Source organism: Lupinus angustifolius, chromosome LG05 (assembly GCF_001865875.1).
Source record: "Lupinus angustifolius cultivar Tanjil chromosome LG05, LupAngTanjil_v1.0, whole genome shotgun sequence".
Classification (NCBI taxonomy): Eukaryota; Viridiplantae; Streptophyta; class Magnoliopsida; order Fabales; family Fabaceae; genus Lupinus; species Lupinus angustifolius.
Genome location: NC_032013.1, coordinates 23,996,911 through 24,016,368, shown reverse-complemented (window position 1 = coordinate 24,016,368; position 19,458 = coordinate 23,996,911). Strand labels below are relative to the sequence as shown.

Genomic DNA, 19,458 nt, shown 5'->3' with positions numbered 1-19,458 from the left:
GTTGTTAAATATTGGATATTTATTGTGTTTATAAAAAATAATTTGTTAATAAAGGCAAAATTTATTTTGTTGAACTCTATGCCTTGAAAGTACTTTTCTTTGGCTTCTAGTTCAAAGACACTACTGTGTGCACAAAAAATATCAATACTATTCAATTACTATAAGAGTCAATGTGTATTTATTATTTTTGGTTCATTATAAAATAATATAAAAATGATTTAAATATTTTTTTTTTAAATTATTGATAGAAGGACCACTATTACCATCACCATGACTAAATCATCACCCTCATTATCTCAGTTAAAATTATGATCATTTATGTTTTTATCAGCTATATGTAGAGTAGTACATTTGAAGCTTTTTAAGAGGGAACTTCAGGTTTTTTAGGAAGGAAAAATAAAGCTACTTCTCTTCACATTTCTGTGTTAAAATTAAGCCCTTTTCAAAATAGCTTTCTAGAGTAGGTGTTTGATTCATTTACTCCTTTTTTGTAGAAGAGAATAAAATAAATTTTTGAGTAAACACTTCTCAAAATAGATTAGTAGTTATTTATAGAATACAACAATGCATTTAACTAAAAAAATTAATGCAGTGATTAGAATTACCCTAAACGACGTCGTATATTCCCACTTCCTCTGATCTAACAGAAAATTTCATTCATCTAAGCTTGTAACAATTAATTATCTCTTCTGAGTTTGAATAACACAACAACAACAATAAGAAGAAGATGATGGATCCTTCTAGAACGCCACTAGGACAAATGCTATTGGACGAAATCACTCCGATTCTAATGCTCCTTTCTACACCCACCGTAGAAGATTCCTGCCTCAAAAACGGCCTCACTTTTCTTCAAATGCTTTCTCCATTTTCCTCCTTCAACAACATTGACGGTTATTAAATCAAATCATATCAAATCTCATTCTCTTTCATTTTCCATTTCATTACAATTTCTCAGTTTCTCACTTTTCTATTTTTGAATCTTCTAGTTCCTGTTAGAACCGCGAGTGATCAACCTTACCGCATTCACAAGTTCAAATTGCGCTTATTCTACGCTTCCGATGTTAGGAGCCCCGATTTGAAGGTATTTAATCGATTCATGAATTAACAATAATGAAATGAGAGTAACTCTTCATATACTTATCTCCTTGAATTCACTCGGCATTTGATTTGACATACGTGTTTTCATTTTAAAATATATTATAAAAGAAAAAATAAGACACATGTCAAACGCTGAGTGAATTTAAAGAGATAAGTTATGTCTTGGTACGAGGAGATAATTTATTCTCTAATGAAATTTGTTGTTTATAGTTATATGTTTGTATAATTGTGTTTACTAGGGAGCTAAAGAGCATTTGAAACACGTTATCACGGAAGCAGGGGAGAAAGTGTTCTCTGAGCTCACTTCAGATGAAGAAGAAATTGATCAACATCAACAACTTGCCAGTAACTTACATTCATTGTTGCATTCTGTTTTTTTTATACTGTTGTAGTGTTGTTTGCGCTTGATTTGATTTTGTTTATTTGCAATTGAAGATGATCTAGGGGAATTTGAAATTGATTGTAGAGAGCTTATTTGGACTTACGAGAACAATTCGTGAAAATAAGCTTATGAGAATAGCTTAGGATGAAAATAGCTAAGGTAGATGGAAACAAAGAAAAATGATAGAAAAACTATTAAGTGTTTAGAGTTAAATGGTTTGTTTGCAGACAGGATTTATTATAGGACATTATGACTTCATTTTTTTGGTTACAACATTATGACTTCATTTGATTAATGTAGCTGACCCGATCTAGTTGGAAAAGATTTGGTTGTTGTTTTTAATCTGGAATCAATGATGAGCTAAAATATAATGTAGCCTGTGAGTAATTTAGGATTGTAATATATGTTTTTTTGTAAAAAATCGTAGGCATGCCTTTTATGGGAAAATAGTTTGTTATATTGTGTTAATTTGATATATATATGCATGTGCGACTATACATTATGTGTATTCTACTCTTTGTGAATTGCTCGGGCCTGGAAATGAGCACAGGTTATTAATTTGATTTTAATGCAACCAGCTTGAAGATACTCGTGCTTTGCTAGACTCCACTTGTTTACAGCAGTAGGATGAATTGTAAAATTTCTGTCAGTGTGATGTAAAGGTTGTTGAAATTCTGTCATTGTCTAAAGCTTGGTTTGCTTAACAATTGTTTTTGTAGGTTCTGAATACAGAAATACACCATCATGGTTTCAACTTCTCAATAAAGAGCTTGTCCGCGTGGTTTCCTTTTCAGACCATGAAGCTTTTGACCATCCCGTGGCATGTAAGATGTAGTTAGAACTTTATTTTGTCTTTTCCTTTACTTATGATTTTCTATTACATGCAGTAGCATCTATACTAAGGAATTTTGTTGTTATCTCTAAGTTTCCTTATACTTTCCTTCTTTACTTCTTATTGGACTTAGTTGTCTTTCCTCCTGAAAATAACTTGCAGGTCTTCTAGCTGTTTCTTCAAAAGATGAACAGCCTATTAACAGATTTGTTGACCTTTTTAATACCAACAAGCTTCCTTCCCTTCTTAATGATGGTGCAATGGATCCAAAGATTTCGAAGCATTACTTGTTAGTGCATGATAATCAAGATGGCCATGCAGACAGGTATAAATGTTCCTTTGTTTGTGTTTGAGTAGCAATTTTTGCATAGATGCATGTGATATTGCACTCTTTGCCATTAATGTTTGCGCATGGAACGTAAACTTCTTTCATTACATATTAAGAAAGATTTTGGATATTATTATTTTGTTGGTTATACTTATACCATTGTTTGAGATGTATGTCATGCATATTGTGTTGGGAGATGTTTTGGTGTTTTGTGAATATTGCTTAGGCCTGGCATGTTTTTGGAAAAATACCTTTTAGTTGGAAATGAATGAGCATATTTCAGCATGGCAATTGTGGATCATTCTTTGTTGTCCGTGTAGAGGAATATTTGAAGTTTAGACTTTGGATTTCAGATACTTAAGCAAAGTTATTTTTTGGAAATATTTCATTTATATTCATACTCATTCTCATGAGGATAATGTACCTCCTGTTAACAGGAGATTACTTATCTACTTAACCCAATTAAATGCTACACATGTCCTACCTTATATTTATATTTTTAAATTATTAAACAAAGCCCATGGTCACCTTCTGCCACATACCAACAACCTGAATGTCATTACCCAGATGCACTTCACACTCAAGATAATGGCAATGGGGAACATATTGGGTTGTGGTGTTTGAAGGGGAAGATTGGTCAGCGATGAGGTGTAAAACTTCATTTATTCATGTGTAACAGAACACACATGATTGAATCTGAAGTGAAGATGGATTGGACGGAGAATTCGCCGGAGGTCTCGTTCACGACGTAGCTAAGATGGTGGTGGCATGTAAAAGAGCGATTTGGAAGCCATCGCATATGATGTGGAATTTGGGGTGTTAGGTCACAGATTTGAAAAGAAATTGAAATGGGACTGAAGAATAACGCATCAATTCAAAATATCAAAGTGATTCCTTTTTTCTTTTTCTGTCAGTTGGTTTGCTTGAGATGATGAAATCAATTTGTTTTGAATAATTCCTTTTTTCTTTTTCTGTCAGTTGGTTTGCTTGAGATGATGAAATCAATTTGTTTTGAATAAAGTATACTTATTTCATTGTGGGACAAAATAACTAGAAGATAACGAATTTTCATTGATGGGCCGTGGGCGGCGAAATGGAGCTGGGAAACGATGTTCCCATTGATGGTCTGAAACATAGAAGATAACAGTGTTTCTGCAGCAACAATGAAGAAGGAGAATGTTTTCTATTTTGTTTAATAATTGAAATATATATATAAAGTTGGACATGTGTATATTTTAATTGGTTTAAGGAGATAAAGTAATATCCTGTTAACAGGGTATACTCCATTCTCCATTCTCATTCTCCTAATCATGATAGATTCCTTTTAGATAAATAGTTTTAGAAATCCTAGCTCCCTGCCTCCCTCTAAATTCACCTTTTTCAGATAGAAATTGGTATTAATAGTTAATAGATTAATACAATTTACTTGTTGCAAGTTCACAGGCTTCACATTGTTCTGCTCTTGATATGTGTGTTCTGTGCTGCTCTAGCCCAGAATCAATTGGGTACTTGTTCCTGCCCTGCAAGGCAGACACTTTTTAACTTTAAATGAACAATTTGCTTTGGTTTTCTTGGACAACAGTCGGTGTGACATACTTTAAAATATTTTCTGCTGCTTATATTTAATGGTTTTAAGCACCCTGGTACTATGTTTTAGGAGTGTGTATATGACTTATCTTAGCTATCTGCCAATGGCTATTTTGAAGGAGTTGACATTTCAGACTTGATTAGAGATTGGGCAGCTTTGCTGCATTCTCTGTTTCTTATTCCCGATAATAAAAAAACCCCATAATGACATGGAAAACTATGTGTTGGTTTGTTTGTTTTTTGTTTTTTTCCATGGTATGAAGGATGCAGTTGGTTTGACTGTTTCCTGATTTCATTTGGTTGAATTAGAGAAATGAATCTGGGAATGTGTTTGGTTGAACGCGGAACAGTATTTTTGTGAGATTAGTTTAAGATTGAAGTATTTTCACTTCTCTATTTTGTCCTTAACATTCTATTTTGAATATGACTTTTTGTTATTGGGAAAAATAAAGAACGGAGACTTGACACTTGACATTCTATTTCGTTAATTTTATGTGCAGATAGATTTATTAATTGTATGTAGCGTTAGACTTGTTTGAGTTCCTTACTCATCTTTTTCAACAGAGCAAGTAAAATATTGACAGAAATGAGGAGTACATTTGGTACAAGTAATTGTTTGTTTCTTTGCATTAATTCTACACCAGATGCTCCAATCAAACATGAAGAAAATCCTTGGGCTGCATTTGTAAGTCTGTTTGGTGGACTTGTGACTTCTTTTCCTTTTAATTTTTTTTATTAATTATTCCATCTTCTTTTTTCTTGTCTTTTGAAACCTATGATAAAAATATACAAAATTTTGGTTTCAATCAAGTGAAAAATGTGCAAGTTAGTCTATTGTATCCTGAAATTTGTGACAGGTATCTGATGCCTCACCTAGTAAAGATCTTGGTTGCTTTCTAAACATTGATGATATCAGTGAGGTATATTGCTTTTGCCACCATCAACAATTGTTAGTTTCATTAAATAGGATTTGTTCTTAAACTATAGATGTATTTTGCTATAACATTTTTATGTGCTTAATACAGATCAAAGATCTAATGCAAGATTTATCATCTAAACACATCATTCCAAACATGGAGCAAAATATACGCGTGCTCAATCAACAGGTCATTCATGTTTAACCCTTTCTTTTTAACTTGGCGCTTTGAATTTGTTATGTCAGACCCAATATGTATTATTTTATCCCATATTCTGTTGTCCGTTGCCTTGTTTCTATAATATTTCCTTTTGTATAGGTTTCTGCATCCCGAAAAGGTTTTAGAAACCAAATAAAAAACTTATGGTGGAGAAAAGGAAAAGAGGATGGTGCAGATTCTCTCAATGGTCCTATGTATGTATGGTGTGCGTGTCTGTATAAGAAATACATGTATCTTATGGTATAATATTCATGTATGCTATCTATGTATCATTTCAAGTTCTTGCACTTTTCTAATATTGTTTTTTGTTTCGATTATTGAAGGTATAACTATAACTCCATTGAATCTCAGATTAGAGTTTTAGGTGATTATGCTTTCATGCTATGGGATTATGAACTTGCCTTGTCAAATTATCGCCTAATTTCCACCGATTACAAGATTGATAAAGCCTGGAAACGTTATGCTGGTGTGCAGGTAATTTTATGTTTTCAATTCAAAGTGGAGGAAGGGCCTTCAGATGATACATGGGTTTGATTTAGATTAGGATTTTCTGTTAAGTTGCGGAAGGATGTTAAATCCAATTTAATTTTTTTTCCCAAAATAAGGAATAACTGCCCTAATATCAGGTGAGTTGAGATTTTTTACATGGCTCTTTGCTTGTCATCTTAGGGCCACATTTAGAATATCAGATAACATGCCATTCTTGATGTGTCTATTGACTATAAAAGATGGTCTTCTAAATTGTAGTTTTATTCCTTTTCTTCCTTATTGACACCATACCATCCTCTGCTCAAGCAATGATTTTTAGCCACCTTCTATTTGGAGTGTCCTTTTTCAGAGTGGTGCAGTTCTTTTGTATTTTTCAAGGCTCACATTATATGTTATCTGATTGTAAGTTATTCTCAAGATGCATCACTATTGATTTACCTACTTTTATTTTTAAGGAAATGATGGGACTTACATACTTCATGTCAGATCAATCAAGAAAGGAAGCTGAGTACTGCATGGAAAATGCTTTTAACACATATTTAGTATGTATGGTTTATTTGGATTATGAGAAAGACTAAGTAATATGTTTTCCTAGAAGCTGCTCTATTATTGCTATATTCCTTTCAGTTTCTCTTTTTTATTAATAAACTTAATATATCCAGAAACTTGGGTTGCCTGGTCAGCAAAATGCAACACGATGTGGCCTATGGTGGGTAGAAATGTTGAAGGCATGGGATCAATATAAAGAGGCAGCCACTGTTTATTTTCGTATTTGTGGTGAGGTAGTGCTTTTTTCTTTAAATAAAATAAGAGGAAGTGATTCAGGAATGTTTTCTGCTGTTGATATAATTTTCATCTTAGGATATCTTACATTCTGCTGTGATGCTTGAACAAGCATCATACTGCTACTTGCTATCTAGACCCTCCATGTTACGCAAATATGGATTTCATTTAGTGCTCTCTGGTGAGCAGTATAAAAAGTGTGATCAGGTATTTGGCTATCAGCAATATGCAGAATTTTTCCCTTATTTAATAATTTGCTGTTTTTATGACTAATTTCTGGCATTTTCTTTGTCATGATCAGATCAAACATGCAATTCGAACATACAGAAGTGCTCTTTCTGTTTTTAAAGGAACTACTTGGAGTTATATCTGTGATCATGTTCATTTCCATATAGGACAGTAAGTTAGTCTTGGTTTGAGAATAGTATATTGCGGTTTTTTAATCAGAATGTATAGTATGTTCATTCTTTGAACTTTTTTAATTGAGATGATTGTTTTAGGTGGTATGCTTCTCTTGGGATGTATGATGTGGCTGTCAAGCATATGATGGAGGTCTTGGCCTGTAGTCATCAGTCCAAGTCAATGCAGGAATTATTCGTGGGTGACTTTCTTAAAATTGTTGAGGTGATAGTGCTTCTTCTTCCTTTCCATGTCATATGCTTAGGACCTAATTGTTTGTGTAAAATGTTGCTGAACTATCATAATTTGATTTGTTGTAATACCTTAAATAGTTAGCTTTACATGACGGTATAATTTGTGTGTAATATGTCTGGCGATGCTGAGTTTAACTGAAGCTAATTAATCTATAACTGCTGCCTTAATTTTTATTGTATTTCATAGAAAACAGGACGGACATTTGAGGTAACAAAGCTCCAATTGCCTGTGATCAACGTCTCTTCTCTCAAGGTCATCTTTGAAGATTCCCGGACTTTTGGATCCCCTTTGGCTGTAAGTTCAACCCAATTCTCTGCTCTCCCTGTCTTCTGGGTTTTGTGAGAGATTTTTATTCTCAGGTAGCCCCGCTGCCTATTTAAGTAGCAAGTTAGTCTTTAGTAAAATAATCTACTGAGTGAACAAAATATAATTGGGCATTCAAATCTAATAACATCGAAGTTAGCCAAACAATACAATTTAATGCCATGTTGGCTGTAAGAGCTCCCATCTGTGGCACACATCAATTAATTCAGAGGAGATGGTGATTGATTTCTGTTTGTGAATCCCTGACGAGCTTATTATTAGCAAACAATACAAATCATGCTTATCTTATTTGTGATGGAACTTGTGGGATGTTTTTTTTATTGTCCACACATTTTTTTCTATAACCTTTATATCATGGGTATGGGTTTTTATCTTAATATCTGTCATTACTTTCATATTTTTTAGGGAAACATTTTTGTTTCATGGATTTTGTGGCACATAAATTACAAATTAGTCTACGATGTAGTTTGATAGCTTGACATGTCACCGGTGACTAACTTTTCAGGCTAATACTAGAGAAAGCTTGTGGCGTTCTTTAGAGGAAGAAATGATTTCATCATTCTCTGCTGCCAAGACAAACTGGTTGGAGTTGCAATCAAAGCTTGTCTCAAGAAAGAATAGTCAATCAAATGTTTGTGTTGCCGGGGGTATGTGTTAGAATGTCATCTGAACTTGATATTTGAATCATCAAATATTTTACTTCTTTGAATGTCTTTAGAATTTTCTTCACTCCAGATTATTGGAAGATATGTAGTGTTCATTATCTGCCATACATTTGACATAACAGGAATACTGCCACTAAATTGATTGAACCATATGTTCATGATAGATTCTTCACATTCTTGCTGTTAGCTGCTGATTGTTATACTGAAAACTGCTAGTATTACATGTTTTCTTACAAAAGCCTCAAGAGCAGAAAGTTGGCTCGCTAAACAATGCTATAATTTGTCAATTTATGTGTACTGTAGATGTGATGAGTTACTGTGAAATCCATCATGTTTTGTGTTCTGTTATAAAAATATGTCTTACCATTGTTTTACTGTTTATGCGGACAGGGTTATCATCTAATCATGTAGTTTGAATAAGCAATCATTGTCCATTTGAAGTTGTGAGTGCTTTATATTTAATTTTATTTTTTGCTCAAAAGTATCTATTCTCTCTACATTCTTGAGTGATGTATGGGTAAGCATTAAGTCAGTTCCACTGATAAGGGTTGTGTTTCCTAGGATTTTATTGTTATTATATAGACACATGGTAATTTTTAGCAATCTTGTGATCAGCTGTAAACCAGCAGGAGTGTATTTCTGGATTGGAAAAAGAGAGTCATCTGTGACATTTTCGTTGTTGCTGCAGGCGAAATACTGCTTAGAACTTTTGAGATGTTATTGTGTAAAAAATAGTTAACATATTTTACTATCCCATCGTTCAGCTCTAAGCGTGTTTGAAGAGGGATGTATTTGAGCAGAATCATTGATGGCATTCATTTAGGACAGACTTTTACATGAAATTAATGACATTATATATTAGATGCTTTTGATTTTTTTGTGCAAATTCTGTCGATGTTCATGTTTTAAAATATAAAATATGAAGCGGAGTTGGGCAAGAGGATTTTTCACTTTGCCAGGATTGGGTTCATTGTAATATTAATTTTCAATTTCACAGTTTCAGAATAAATTGTTAAGAGACTTACTTTTTCCTCTTGTGTGATATTGGTGCATTGTTTATCCACTGCACCCATTTACAGAGGCTGTGAATGTGATTATTGAATTCAAAAACCCTCTGCAAATTGCGATCCCCATATCTGGTGTTACACTCATTTGCAAGCATTCTGCTATTACTGATGAAGTTAGACTAGGTAAGATATGGGTTTCTGTTTATATTGTCTACTAACATTTCTTTGTTGGTTTTCTTTCATATTTTTATATTTATTAATTAATACTTTATATTGGTAGTCTTTTTCTTCTGATTGATAAAAGTTTGCCATGGGTATTACAGATGAAAACAAGTCAATTGTAGAGGATGATAATGACATTGATCACTTCAAAGATATGAGCTCAAACAATTCCTCAATTTTGATGTCCGAGGTTGATTTCTTACTAGGAGGTGGTGAAACAACTATGGTGAGTTTATAGCTTTCAAGAATTTTACCTAATCTCACCATTCTTTTGATCTATCATGGTCACAGATTAGAGCTGGATTTCAGTAGAAGAGATCTTGCTTTGACTAAAAAAATATGCTAATTAAATTGTATTGTAGATAATCAAGAGCTTTCATATATGTGTCTCACTTTTTTAGTTGAAATATGCAATTAAACTGCAATGTGAAAAATCGAGTAATTATGCATTTCCATCTTAACTTACTTTTTTTCCTTTATTTATTATCAAACATTTGTTTATAATAAAATAAAACTAGAATTGAGTTCTGGATGATATAGATATGGCATGTCTTTTGTTCAGATCCTCTCTCTTTTTGAATAAGGCAGGCTAACACATAAATTTGGCGGAAAATTATAATTTTTTATTCTATGATGAAAATTGAATTTAGACTTTAGATTGAACTGTCTGACTGCAGTTCCTATATTCTCATAACCAGCAGATTGCTACAAAGTTTTATCCTTCGTTTTCCTTTTCCAAATATTTAAAACATATCATGAGAAACTGCTCCAAGGTGGAGAGACTCAAGTGTTATACTCCAAAAACTAAAAACTGATTATTCTTTAAGTAGCTGCCTGTGACAATGCAAAATTAGATGATGTCTTGTTTTTTCCCCTTTTTTGCTAATTACTTAATAATTCTTCATATACAGTTTTTGTCAAATATATTTTTTGTATTTTTAAGTTGTCAACTTTTGAAAATTTATAATCTCAAGTATCTGTTTTCCAGGTTCAACTATCAGTTACTCCCAGAGTAGAAGGTACTCTTGAAATTCTCGGTGTTAGGTGGAAACTGTCAGGTACAATAGTTGGCTTTCTCAAGTTTGAGTTGAGCCTCCCAAAGAATATTGTAAAATCTAGAAGGAAAGGAAAGCGCTCACCTAATGACAAGTTTAAATTTATGGTCATCAAGGTGCATGCTCGTATCCCACCTTTTCTCGTTATTGTCCTTTTCCAATTGAATTCTCTCCTCCCTCTTCTGAATTTTGATTGAAGCAGCTTTTTTCCTCTACCAAAATCCCAGAGCATACCCAAACTTCAGGCTTCCATTAATTCGTTACCTGGAAAGGTGTATGCTGGAGATCTATGGCAACTTGTTTTAGAGTTGAAGAACCCATCCGAGTTTCCTGTTAAGGTACCATGTTTGGAGTTAAACTACTCTAAAGAGCTATGACTTCTAGTATATATAATTATTTCTTATATTTAGTTGAATGTCAACTCATTTGGATAACAGAATTGTTACTAATTAGTGGTGTGGTATGATTATGGAGTTGTTGGGTTAGTTGTGCTGGGATCAATTATTCTTGTTAAGGATTACAGCTGGTGTGTAATGTGATTTGAATATAGATGTAGTCTTCTGTCTTAACTCTTAAGTACATCCCTGTATCATGGTGGAACTGGCTTTCATCCTGCTCTTTCTTGCATGCTATTTTTTCAAAACACTCATTCATTTGGGGTTTTGCCAGAATCTGAAGATGAAGATAAGTCATCCTAGATTCCTTATTATTGGGAATCAGGAAGATATAAAGTCAGAGTTTCCTGCTTGTTTAACAAAGAAGATAGATTCAGGACAAAGTGATGCACATGCCAATCATAGTATCTTGTCTGACACAGTCTTTTTGTTTCCAGAGGTCAGTGTTGAATGTTTTTCATGTAAGTTGTGTATGCACTTTAATCTGAATTGGCATCTGTTAAATTCTTGGTCACATGAATTTACACTATGTTTCAGGGCACTTCAGTTCAAGGTAAAACACCTTTCTTGTGGCCTCTTTGGTTTAGGGCTGCTGTTCCCGGTGAAATTTCCCTTTACTTGAGCATATATTATGAGATGGAAGATATATCGAGTATCATCAAATATCGCACCCTGCGCTTGCATTACAATGTGCAGGTTTGTATGATGGATAGCGGAAGTGAATTTTTTTTGTGCTCCATCTGGTTTTATTTTCTCTTTATGGTATACTCTTTTTACCATGTTGTGAAACATAATTGAATATTATGTTCTATGTTTGTTTGCATTATGAGTAAAAAAGGACGGCCTGATGCACAAGGCTCCTACCTAATGGAATATAGGGAGGGTAGATATATACAACCTTACCCTTGCAACCTGAAGTGGTTTGAACATGTGTGGAGGAGACTGTTAAAAACGATTAGGAAAGACTTCGAGATCAATGATTTGTTAGTGAACCATGATTTATGATAGAGCATTACGGTGTCGTTCGATCCATGTAGCTGACCCCACGTAGTGGGGTTAAGGTTTGGTTGTTGTTTGCATTATGAGTAAAAAAATGTTCTGTTAAATGACTCATTTTCACATTTACCAGTTATAGACCTAGTTTTTCTCAAGTGCCAAAATCTGTTGATCATAGGTATTACCATCACTGGATGTCTCGTTTCAAATTAGTCCTTCTCGATTGAGAATACATGAATTCCTTGTTCGATTGGATGTCGTTAACAAGACAAGCTCAGAATGCTTCCAAGTTTATCAGTTATCATCTATTGGGCACCATTGGCAAATCTCATTACTTCAACCTCCTGATACTATTTTTCCTTCACAATCATTGATGGCTGGCCAAGCAATATCATGTTTCTTCACACTAAAGGTTTGTACTCTACAACTCTAGGTTTCTATTTTGGATTCAACATTATAAGCTATAACATGTTCTGTAAGGACAAAGAGGTTTCATTTACGGGTTGTTTAAATGTGAAAAGATGGATCAATAATTTGTTAATTAAACTGGTCATTTATAGTGATGTCTCCGATTGAAGGAAGGCAGCTTGAAACAAAATGTTGTACATTATGAATGTTTTCATGGTTATGTCATTGTAATGCATGCTTATTTATCAAATTGTCTACCACTGTTTCTTTTCTTTAAATTTCTTTTTGAAAATCTTTTAATGCGTTTTATCAATATTCTGTAGTTTATAGAGACCCAAATGTTTTGGGACATTTAGTATATGGTTTTCATAATATATTCTGCATAATATATTAATAATATATTGTTCATAGTTGTCCCCACCTAGTGGGATTAAGGCTTGGTTGTTGTTGTTATAATATATTGTGCATAGAATATTCAGATAACTTCGTATGTTTAAAGTATTTTTTATCAAAGCGAATCTCATTTATTAAATGTGTGTATAGAATGATTATTATTTATTGATTCTAGTTTAGTTAGTTACAAGAAGGCTTTATCAAGATATGTGTGCTTTTGTTATTTTATAGGGTACTACACACAAAAGTACACATTTCTTCAACAAGATTAGTTATCTGCACCATTACATTTTATGTGTGCTTTTGTTTAAGCTATGCTATCCTCATTAAATTTGTTGAAGAGTGTGTGCATACACACACATGAACATGATGATTACAGTTGACTCACTAGGGTACTGTTTGTTATCAGAACTCAAGTAAATTATCTACTTCTGAGGACAACTTGTCTACCATGAATGTCACAAGTGATGTAATATTGGTTCCCCAAAGCAGTGAGGATTTACTTTACGATGTAAACAGTGCATCTTTGGTCAAGTTCCACCATTACGAAAGATTGCAGCAGGAATTGTCAGATGAGGTAGACATTTATTTTGTTTTTATAATGTCCGGCCATGATGAGTTTTCTTTTTGTCATTAGATTTTCATATTACTAATTATGATATGCTTAACTGAGTAGTTGAAAGTGGGAAGGTAGAAAGCAGATGGCTGTTGAAAATAACTTTTTACCAGTAGTGAAAATGAATTATGTTATCTTTTTCCTTCTCACACATCCTTATTTTTTGCTATCAAGTGTGAGTCATATTTGCTCCAGAATTAACTACCTACTCAACAAAGCATATTTTTACCATCACACCATTATTCTGTTAAAATATGGAATGGTAACAATCTTAAGGGAGTTTTTGCTCCAAAATTAAGGATTATATTCTTAACATCCCTTTGATGCTTGGTCATATGGTCGCTTCATGAGTGTTGACATGCCTGATTCACAACAGGATCGAGTTCCCCTAGCTCAATAGTTGTCTTTGTCTATTTTCCCAGCTCAAGGATATATTTTACTTTTTCTATCTAAGCTTTTCTTCCTTTTAATAATACTTGTACTTTTCAAATTAAAAACCCTATTCGCTTAAATTCAATGATCTTGTCATTTTGTAGTGGGTGTGAATGCAACATCATCATATTTTAGCAGTATAAATATTTAATGAAACATCTAAGTCTGCATTCTTTTAAGCTGGTGATGAATGGTATGAAATGTTTTGAATGTTTTAAACTAGTTAGAGAATGATAGGATGATACAACCCACGTGATTTATTATTTCTTCCTTCATCAGCGTATAGAACATTTAGGTGGATTGACAATTTCAAATTTCTTGCACTGTGTTCATTATTTTGTTTTTCCTATTACTGATACGAACTTCATCTATTTGCTGGATTAGGGTGACTTAAATACTGTTGATTTTTTATTGATCTCTCAAACACTCAAGAGTACCAATAATCCTGGTTTTTCTGATCCTCCTCGTGTTATGTCACATCATGCGTGTCACTCCTGGTATGTTCCATTCCAAATATAATTCATCTGATGTTGACTTTCTGATAAATTTTATATATTCATGTCTATGTTATTTACTAACTTTTTTTGGGGGCATCTATGTTAATCATTTCTGTCTCCTGATAGTATTGCTAGCACGGGCCCAATTTCTTGGCTGCTAGATGGACCTCAAACCTTGCATCATGATTTTTCTGAATCCTTCTGTGAAATAGATCTAAAGATGCATCTTTACAATTCTTCTGGTGCCACTGTTTTCGTACGGATTGACACCTCAGATTCTGCTGGTATCGGCGGACATACCAACAGTTTTAATGCGGTTCAATCAGCAATCCCTGATAACCAAGCAGGGTGGCATTATGTCCCACCAGTGAATGAACTTAAAGTCACCACATCAAATGTTCTTGAAACCCAACCAGGAAAGGCACTACCATTAGAAAGTGCTTCCCCATTCGTTTGGTCTGGGTCAAGCTCTACCAATCTCCATCTTGAGCCTATGTCCTTAGTGGAAATCCCTCTTCAGATTTGTGTATTCACTCCAGGGACATATGACCTATCAAATTACGCATTGAGTTGGAAACTTCCATCCAAAGTCCGGGGAGATTCTAACCAAACGAAACTGCGTTCAGGCAAGTGCCAGGGGTATAAACACTATCTTACTGTGCTCCAATCCATTTGAGAAGTTGGTAGATGTTTTGTGCTCCACTTACCACTTCATGCTGCAATTTTAGATATGATTTGTAACTGTGGGTGTATATATGCAACTCGTTTCTCCGTGTATTATTAAACATCTATAGAAACAAGGAACCATGTAAAAAAATTCGGAGGAAAAAGTGGTAGGAACATAAGTTCTTTTTGTTCAAACAATAAGTGAAAATATACAGTTCATGAACAGGCTAGCGTATTTGGACTGGCCAAATTTGAGAAAGAAAGCTATGAGCAAATATTTTTGTAAAGACAATCTTGATGATACATTTTCTCTACATTCCCCACACGGTTAAGTTAATTATGGATGGAATTTGAGTTGAGCATAGTCCACAGTTAATCGAATCAGAGTTCCTATAAATGGAATGCATGGGTGCACAAGCAGTACCAAAGATGGTTGAATCAATCTTTTGGGCAGAGTTGAATGAGCAATTGGTCTTTCTAATTTTGATGACATTTTCAAAGCACTTCAGGCTACAGTGTGCAAGACAGGAAGATTTATTCTGTATAAAGTTGTCGAGAATTTTGTGGTACAATTTGATTATTAAGTATATTGTTAGGTTTTAATATGTATACACTGTCAGTGTAAGTGTTTTTATACTGTCAGTAAATCATCCACCATTGATTTGTTAATCATCATTGACTCTCAAATAAAAGTAATACAAATCAATGGTGGATGATATGCTCACAGTGTAAAAATTTACACTGTTATTGCACATATTTTAAACTTTTTTTAATTATTTCATTTGAAGTGAATGGTTAGCATATATTATCCAATTTTATATTATAACATTCATCGTATGCATGATCTTAAGTTGACTACTTGATGAAAGATCAAACTTAATAACTCAATACTATTACAATCTTCACCTGCATTAATCTTTTCCCCACTTACCAATACAGATTTTCTACTCGTAATTAACATTAATCTGGATTCTGAATAGGAATTTTCCCTACGATTCTGAGCTGGCTATGCATATTTTTCTCCTCCCCCTTGTGCATCACTATTTCTCTTGTAAAATCATATTGAGCTTTAGGTAAGAGGCAGATTGTTTATGCAACTTAGAAAATTGGGTTTATGTAACTTAGGCAATAATTGTTTATGTAATAATTTTTTACTTAAAGTTTTTTTTGAAGACTTAAGCATCAGGAATAAGTATCCAAACTTTTATTCATCAATGCCTAGTGTTTATTAAATGCTTAAGATATATAAAATTCAACAATATCCAATTTTTTTGTTAAATGTCAAAAATTTAAATAGTTATGTACTCTAATTCCAAAGATCAACACAAGAAGCTTCTTCAGTCTATACACATCATAAACCCACACCATAAGTAATTAAGCAGCTATATCTATACTATTAATAAAGGGAAAACACAAAATAACCACCCATCATGGTGTAATTTGTGTTTTCCTATTTTACCCTCAATATTTTTTTATTTCTACCAAAAAACCATATAATATTATTTTCTTATTTTATTCTTATTATCTTCTTATTTTAAAAGTGTATTTAAAAAATTGAATATTAGACCAATTGAATAAATTCAACCGTAAATTTGCGCAAATAATTATATTTGAATTTATAAAATACAAACTATACATTACAAACGATAGGAAAACGGGTTGACAGGCACGACAGTGCATGTCAACACGCTAGTATTAATAATTTTAGAACAAATCCTTTGACTTAATGTAATTTTTTTCTTCTCTTTATTTCTCTACCAATCCCCATCAAATTTCTAGGGTGCTTCCTTTTTTGTATTTTCTTTCCCTTGAAAAATAAAAATGAAATTTTCATGAACCCATTTGTCAAGTCTTCATAAACACCCTTTTAAACACGAATCCATAACATACCAATTCCATTTTCTCAATCTTATTCTCATTCACATCAACCTTTGAGAAATTATCATAATGAATGACTTACTCTCTAGTTCATTCTCTGCCTTCCAATCCTCCCCGGACAATAGTAGCAACAACAACAACCATGTCATCGAAATGACTGAAACAACATTGTCACAAGCACCCAACTTAGAAAAATTCTTCTCCCAAGTTGAAACGGTGAAGCAAGAACTCGAAGAACTTGAGTTTCAACACAACAACCTCAAAACCTCCCATGAACTAAGCAAGACCCTTCACAGCGTCAAAGCTGTGAAGGATCTCCGCTCTAGCATGGATGTTGATGTGGCACTCGCACTTAAGAAAGCGAAGATCATTAAGTCCGGGTTGGAGGCCCTGGACAAATCCAACGAAGCAAGTCGATCCCTGCCTGGCTTAGGGGTCGGCTCATCATCGGATCGTACCAGGACCTCAGTTGTGATCGGGTTGAGGAAGAATCTGAAGGATATGATGGAGAGGTTTAATAGCTTAAGGGAGCAAATATCTTCGGAGTATAGAGAGACAGTGCAACGTAGATACTATACTGTTACTGGTGATAAGGCTGATGATAAAACCATTGACCTTCTCATTTCTACAGGTAAGTAACAATAACTTATTATTACTAACCTTATTCTTTCTCTGTAATTGTCTTTTTAATATATATTTTCTCTTTTTTTGGTTTCTTTGATCAAGTTTAATTAGAAAATGATGTTCATAATGTGAATACGTTAAGAATAATCAATTGTTTTTGTAAGCTTTTTTCACACAAAACTAATTGTTTATGGTATTTATGCTAGCTTGAAGTTTTATTAAAAAGTAGAACTTGAAGGAAATAGAATTTGAAATGAAGCCTTTATTATGATAACCTATATTTTTTAACCTCTAAAGAATGCTTCTGTAAAAATATGTGAGACCATGAAACAAATATATTGTAATCATAAGCAAACGTAAATTAAATTTTGATTCACATAATATAACTTTGCGTGACTTAGAGATCTAAATTAAGTTTGGACTTTTCTTACGTAAATTAAAGTTCTTTAATAATTTTGATTATGTCAAACTCAAATTATGGAGCAGCCATGCAGTTTCGTATTAGAAACATATTATTAATGGATCGCTGGCTTTGAAGTGAGGAACAAGAAAAGTTATTTTCCCATTACAAAAAATCCGAATAAAGGCTTAGTATTTAATATAATAATATTTCAATTTTCAATATTGATGTAGGTTAAGTCAAAGGGTCAATATTAAAAAGTGTGTTAGTATCATTTTCTTAACTCAAAAAAATATATCAAACTTTTCATATATATTTTTTCTGTTTTTTGCTTTAGACAAAAATTTAATCAAATGGCAAAAGAGCACATGGAGATAACTTGCATGGCAAAGTTTAGTTAAACGTAAATGTAACATACTATTTTGGAAAATACTATTATACCATAGATTACTATTATTGTGCCTTATGAAACTTTGCAATAACAAAATGAGAAATAAAATGTATACACACTCTCGGTATAAAGCATAAAAATAGTACAAATAAATAATAGATAATGTACTGATTATATATAAATCGTTAGGTAGATATTCCACGGAAATAACGACACGTATGTGGAATAATGGTGCAGGTGAGAGTGAAACTTTCTTACAGAAAGCAATCCAAGAACAAGGGAGAGCAACCATAATAGACACAATACAAGAGATTGAAGAGAGACATGGTGCAGTGAAACAAATAGAGAGGAATTTAAACGAGTTGCATCAAGTGTTCTTGGACATGTCAGTGTTGGTTCAAACCCAAGGTGAAGAATTAGATGATATAGAGAGCCACATGGCACGAGCTGATTCGTATATAAGAGGTGGGGTCCAGCAGTTACAAGTTGCTAAGAAGCACCAGAAGAATACTCGTAAATGGACCTGTATTGCAATTATATTGCTTCTCATTATCATATTGGTCATTGTTCTACCTATTGTTTTGAAAAACTAAGATTCATTATAATATATATACTATTAGTGTAAAGGTTTATATATAATTGTTATATTATCCATCACTTATTTGGATTACCTTTTTGAAAAGTAAATGACGGATAATGGAATGACAATGTATAAAACTCAGACACTATCGGCAGATTTTTTTTTTCTTCCTCATATATATTGGTCAAATGGGTTGGTGTGGAATGTGAATATCTGGTGGCGGCTATTAAGGTAGAATATGGATAAGAAAAATCAAAACTATGCAGCCATGACCTTAGATGAAAAGTACCTTTCTTTTTGTAATTATTATCATATTTTTTTGTCAGCGTGTTACTTATGTAAATTTGTTTGAAGATTTTTGAGAAGCATGTTTCTAGAATAAGCTTAGTGGCATTGGGTCATGTTATTTGAAGAAGACAATAATACAAGACATCGTGTATTCATGTTCTTTATTTTTTTGAAGAGGTTGTATTCATATTCATAGAGTTATTAATATTATTATAAGAGCTGTCAATTATTATGCATGCAGTTATTGATGATATAACTATTTTATAACATCACTTTTGTTCATCATTGTTTTGAAGATAACTACATTTTGCTAATTATTTATGAATTATAAA

General features: G+C 33.1%; 2 protein-coding genes across 8 annotated transcripts; both read left to right on the top strand.

The window, feature by feature from the left end:
* Nucleotides 634-15,324, top strand: LOC109348288 (trafficking protein particle complex subunit 8-like). Of its 7 annotated transcripts, none has more exons than XM_019588656.1 (27): nt 635-890; nt 987-1,081; nt 1,338-1,443; nt 2,200-2,304; nt 2,475-2,637; nt 4,792-4,912; nt 5,085-5,147; nt 5,253-5,333; nt 5,463-5,557; nt 5,687-5,837; nt 6,308-6,394; nt 6,515-6,634; nt 6,714-6,842; nt 6,937-7,034; nt 7,136-7,259; nt 7,476-7,583; nt 8,119-8,260; nt 9,358-9,468; nt 9,609-9,733; nt 10,496-10,678; nt 10,790-10,900; nt 11,232-11,396; nt 11,495-11,653; nt 12,132-12,365; nt 13,146-13,331; nt 14,187-14,299; nt 14,426-15,324. In XM_019588656.1, the coding sequence occupies exons 1-27, from the start codon at nt 728-730 to the stop codon at nt 14,973-14,975; spliced, it is 3,888 nt and encodes a 1,295-aa protein (XP_019444201.1). In that variant the 5' UTR covers nt 635-727; the 3' UTR covers nt 14,976-15,324. The 7 variants fall into 7 exon arrangements, with proteins under 7 accessions (XP_019444208.1, XP_019444207.1, XP_019444201.1 ...); XM_019588657.1 differs by having other exon boundaries at nt 636-890; nt 13,164-13,331; XM_019588661.1 differs by lacking the exons at nt 13,146-13,331; nt 14,187-14,299; nt 14,426-15,324 and adding an exon at nt 12,986-13,113.
* LOC109348292 (syntaxin-121-like) lies at nt 16,787-18,867 on the top strand. The gene is made up of 2 exons (XM_019588672.1): nt 16,787-17,474; nt 18,496-18,867. Exons 1-2 carry the CDS (start codon nt 16,913-16,915, stop codon nt 18,849-18,851), a joined length of 918 nt encoding a protein of 305 aa, XP_019444217.1. The 5' UTR covers nt 16,787-16,912; the 3' UTR covers nt 18,852-18,867.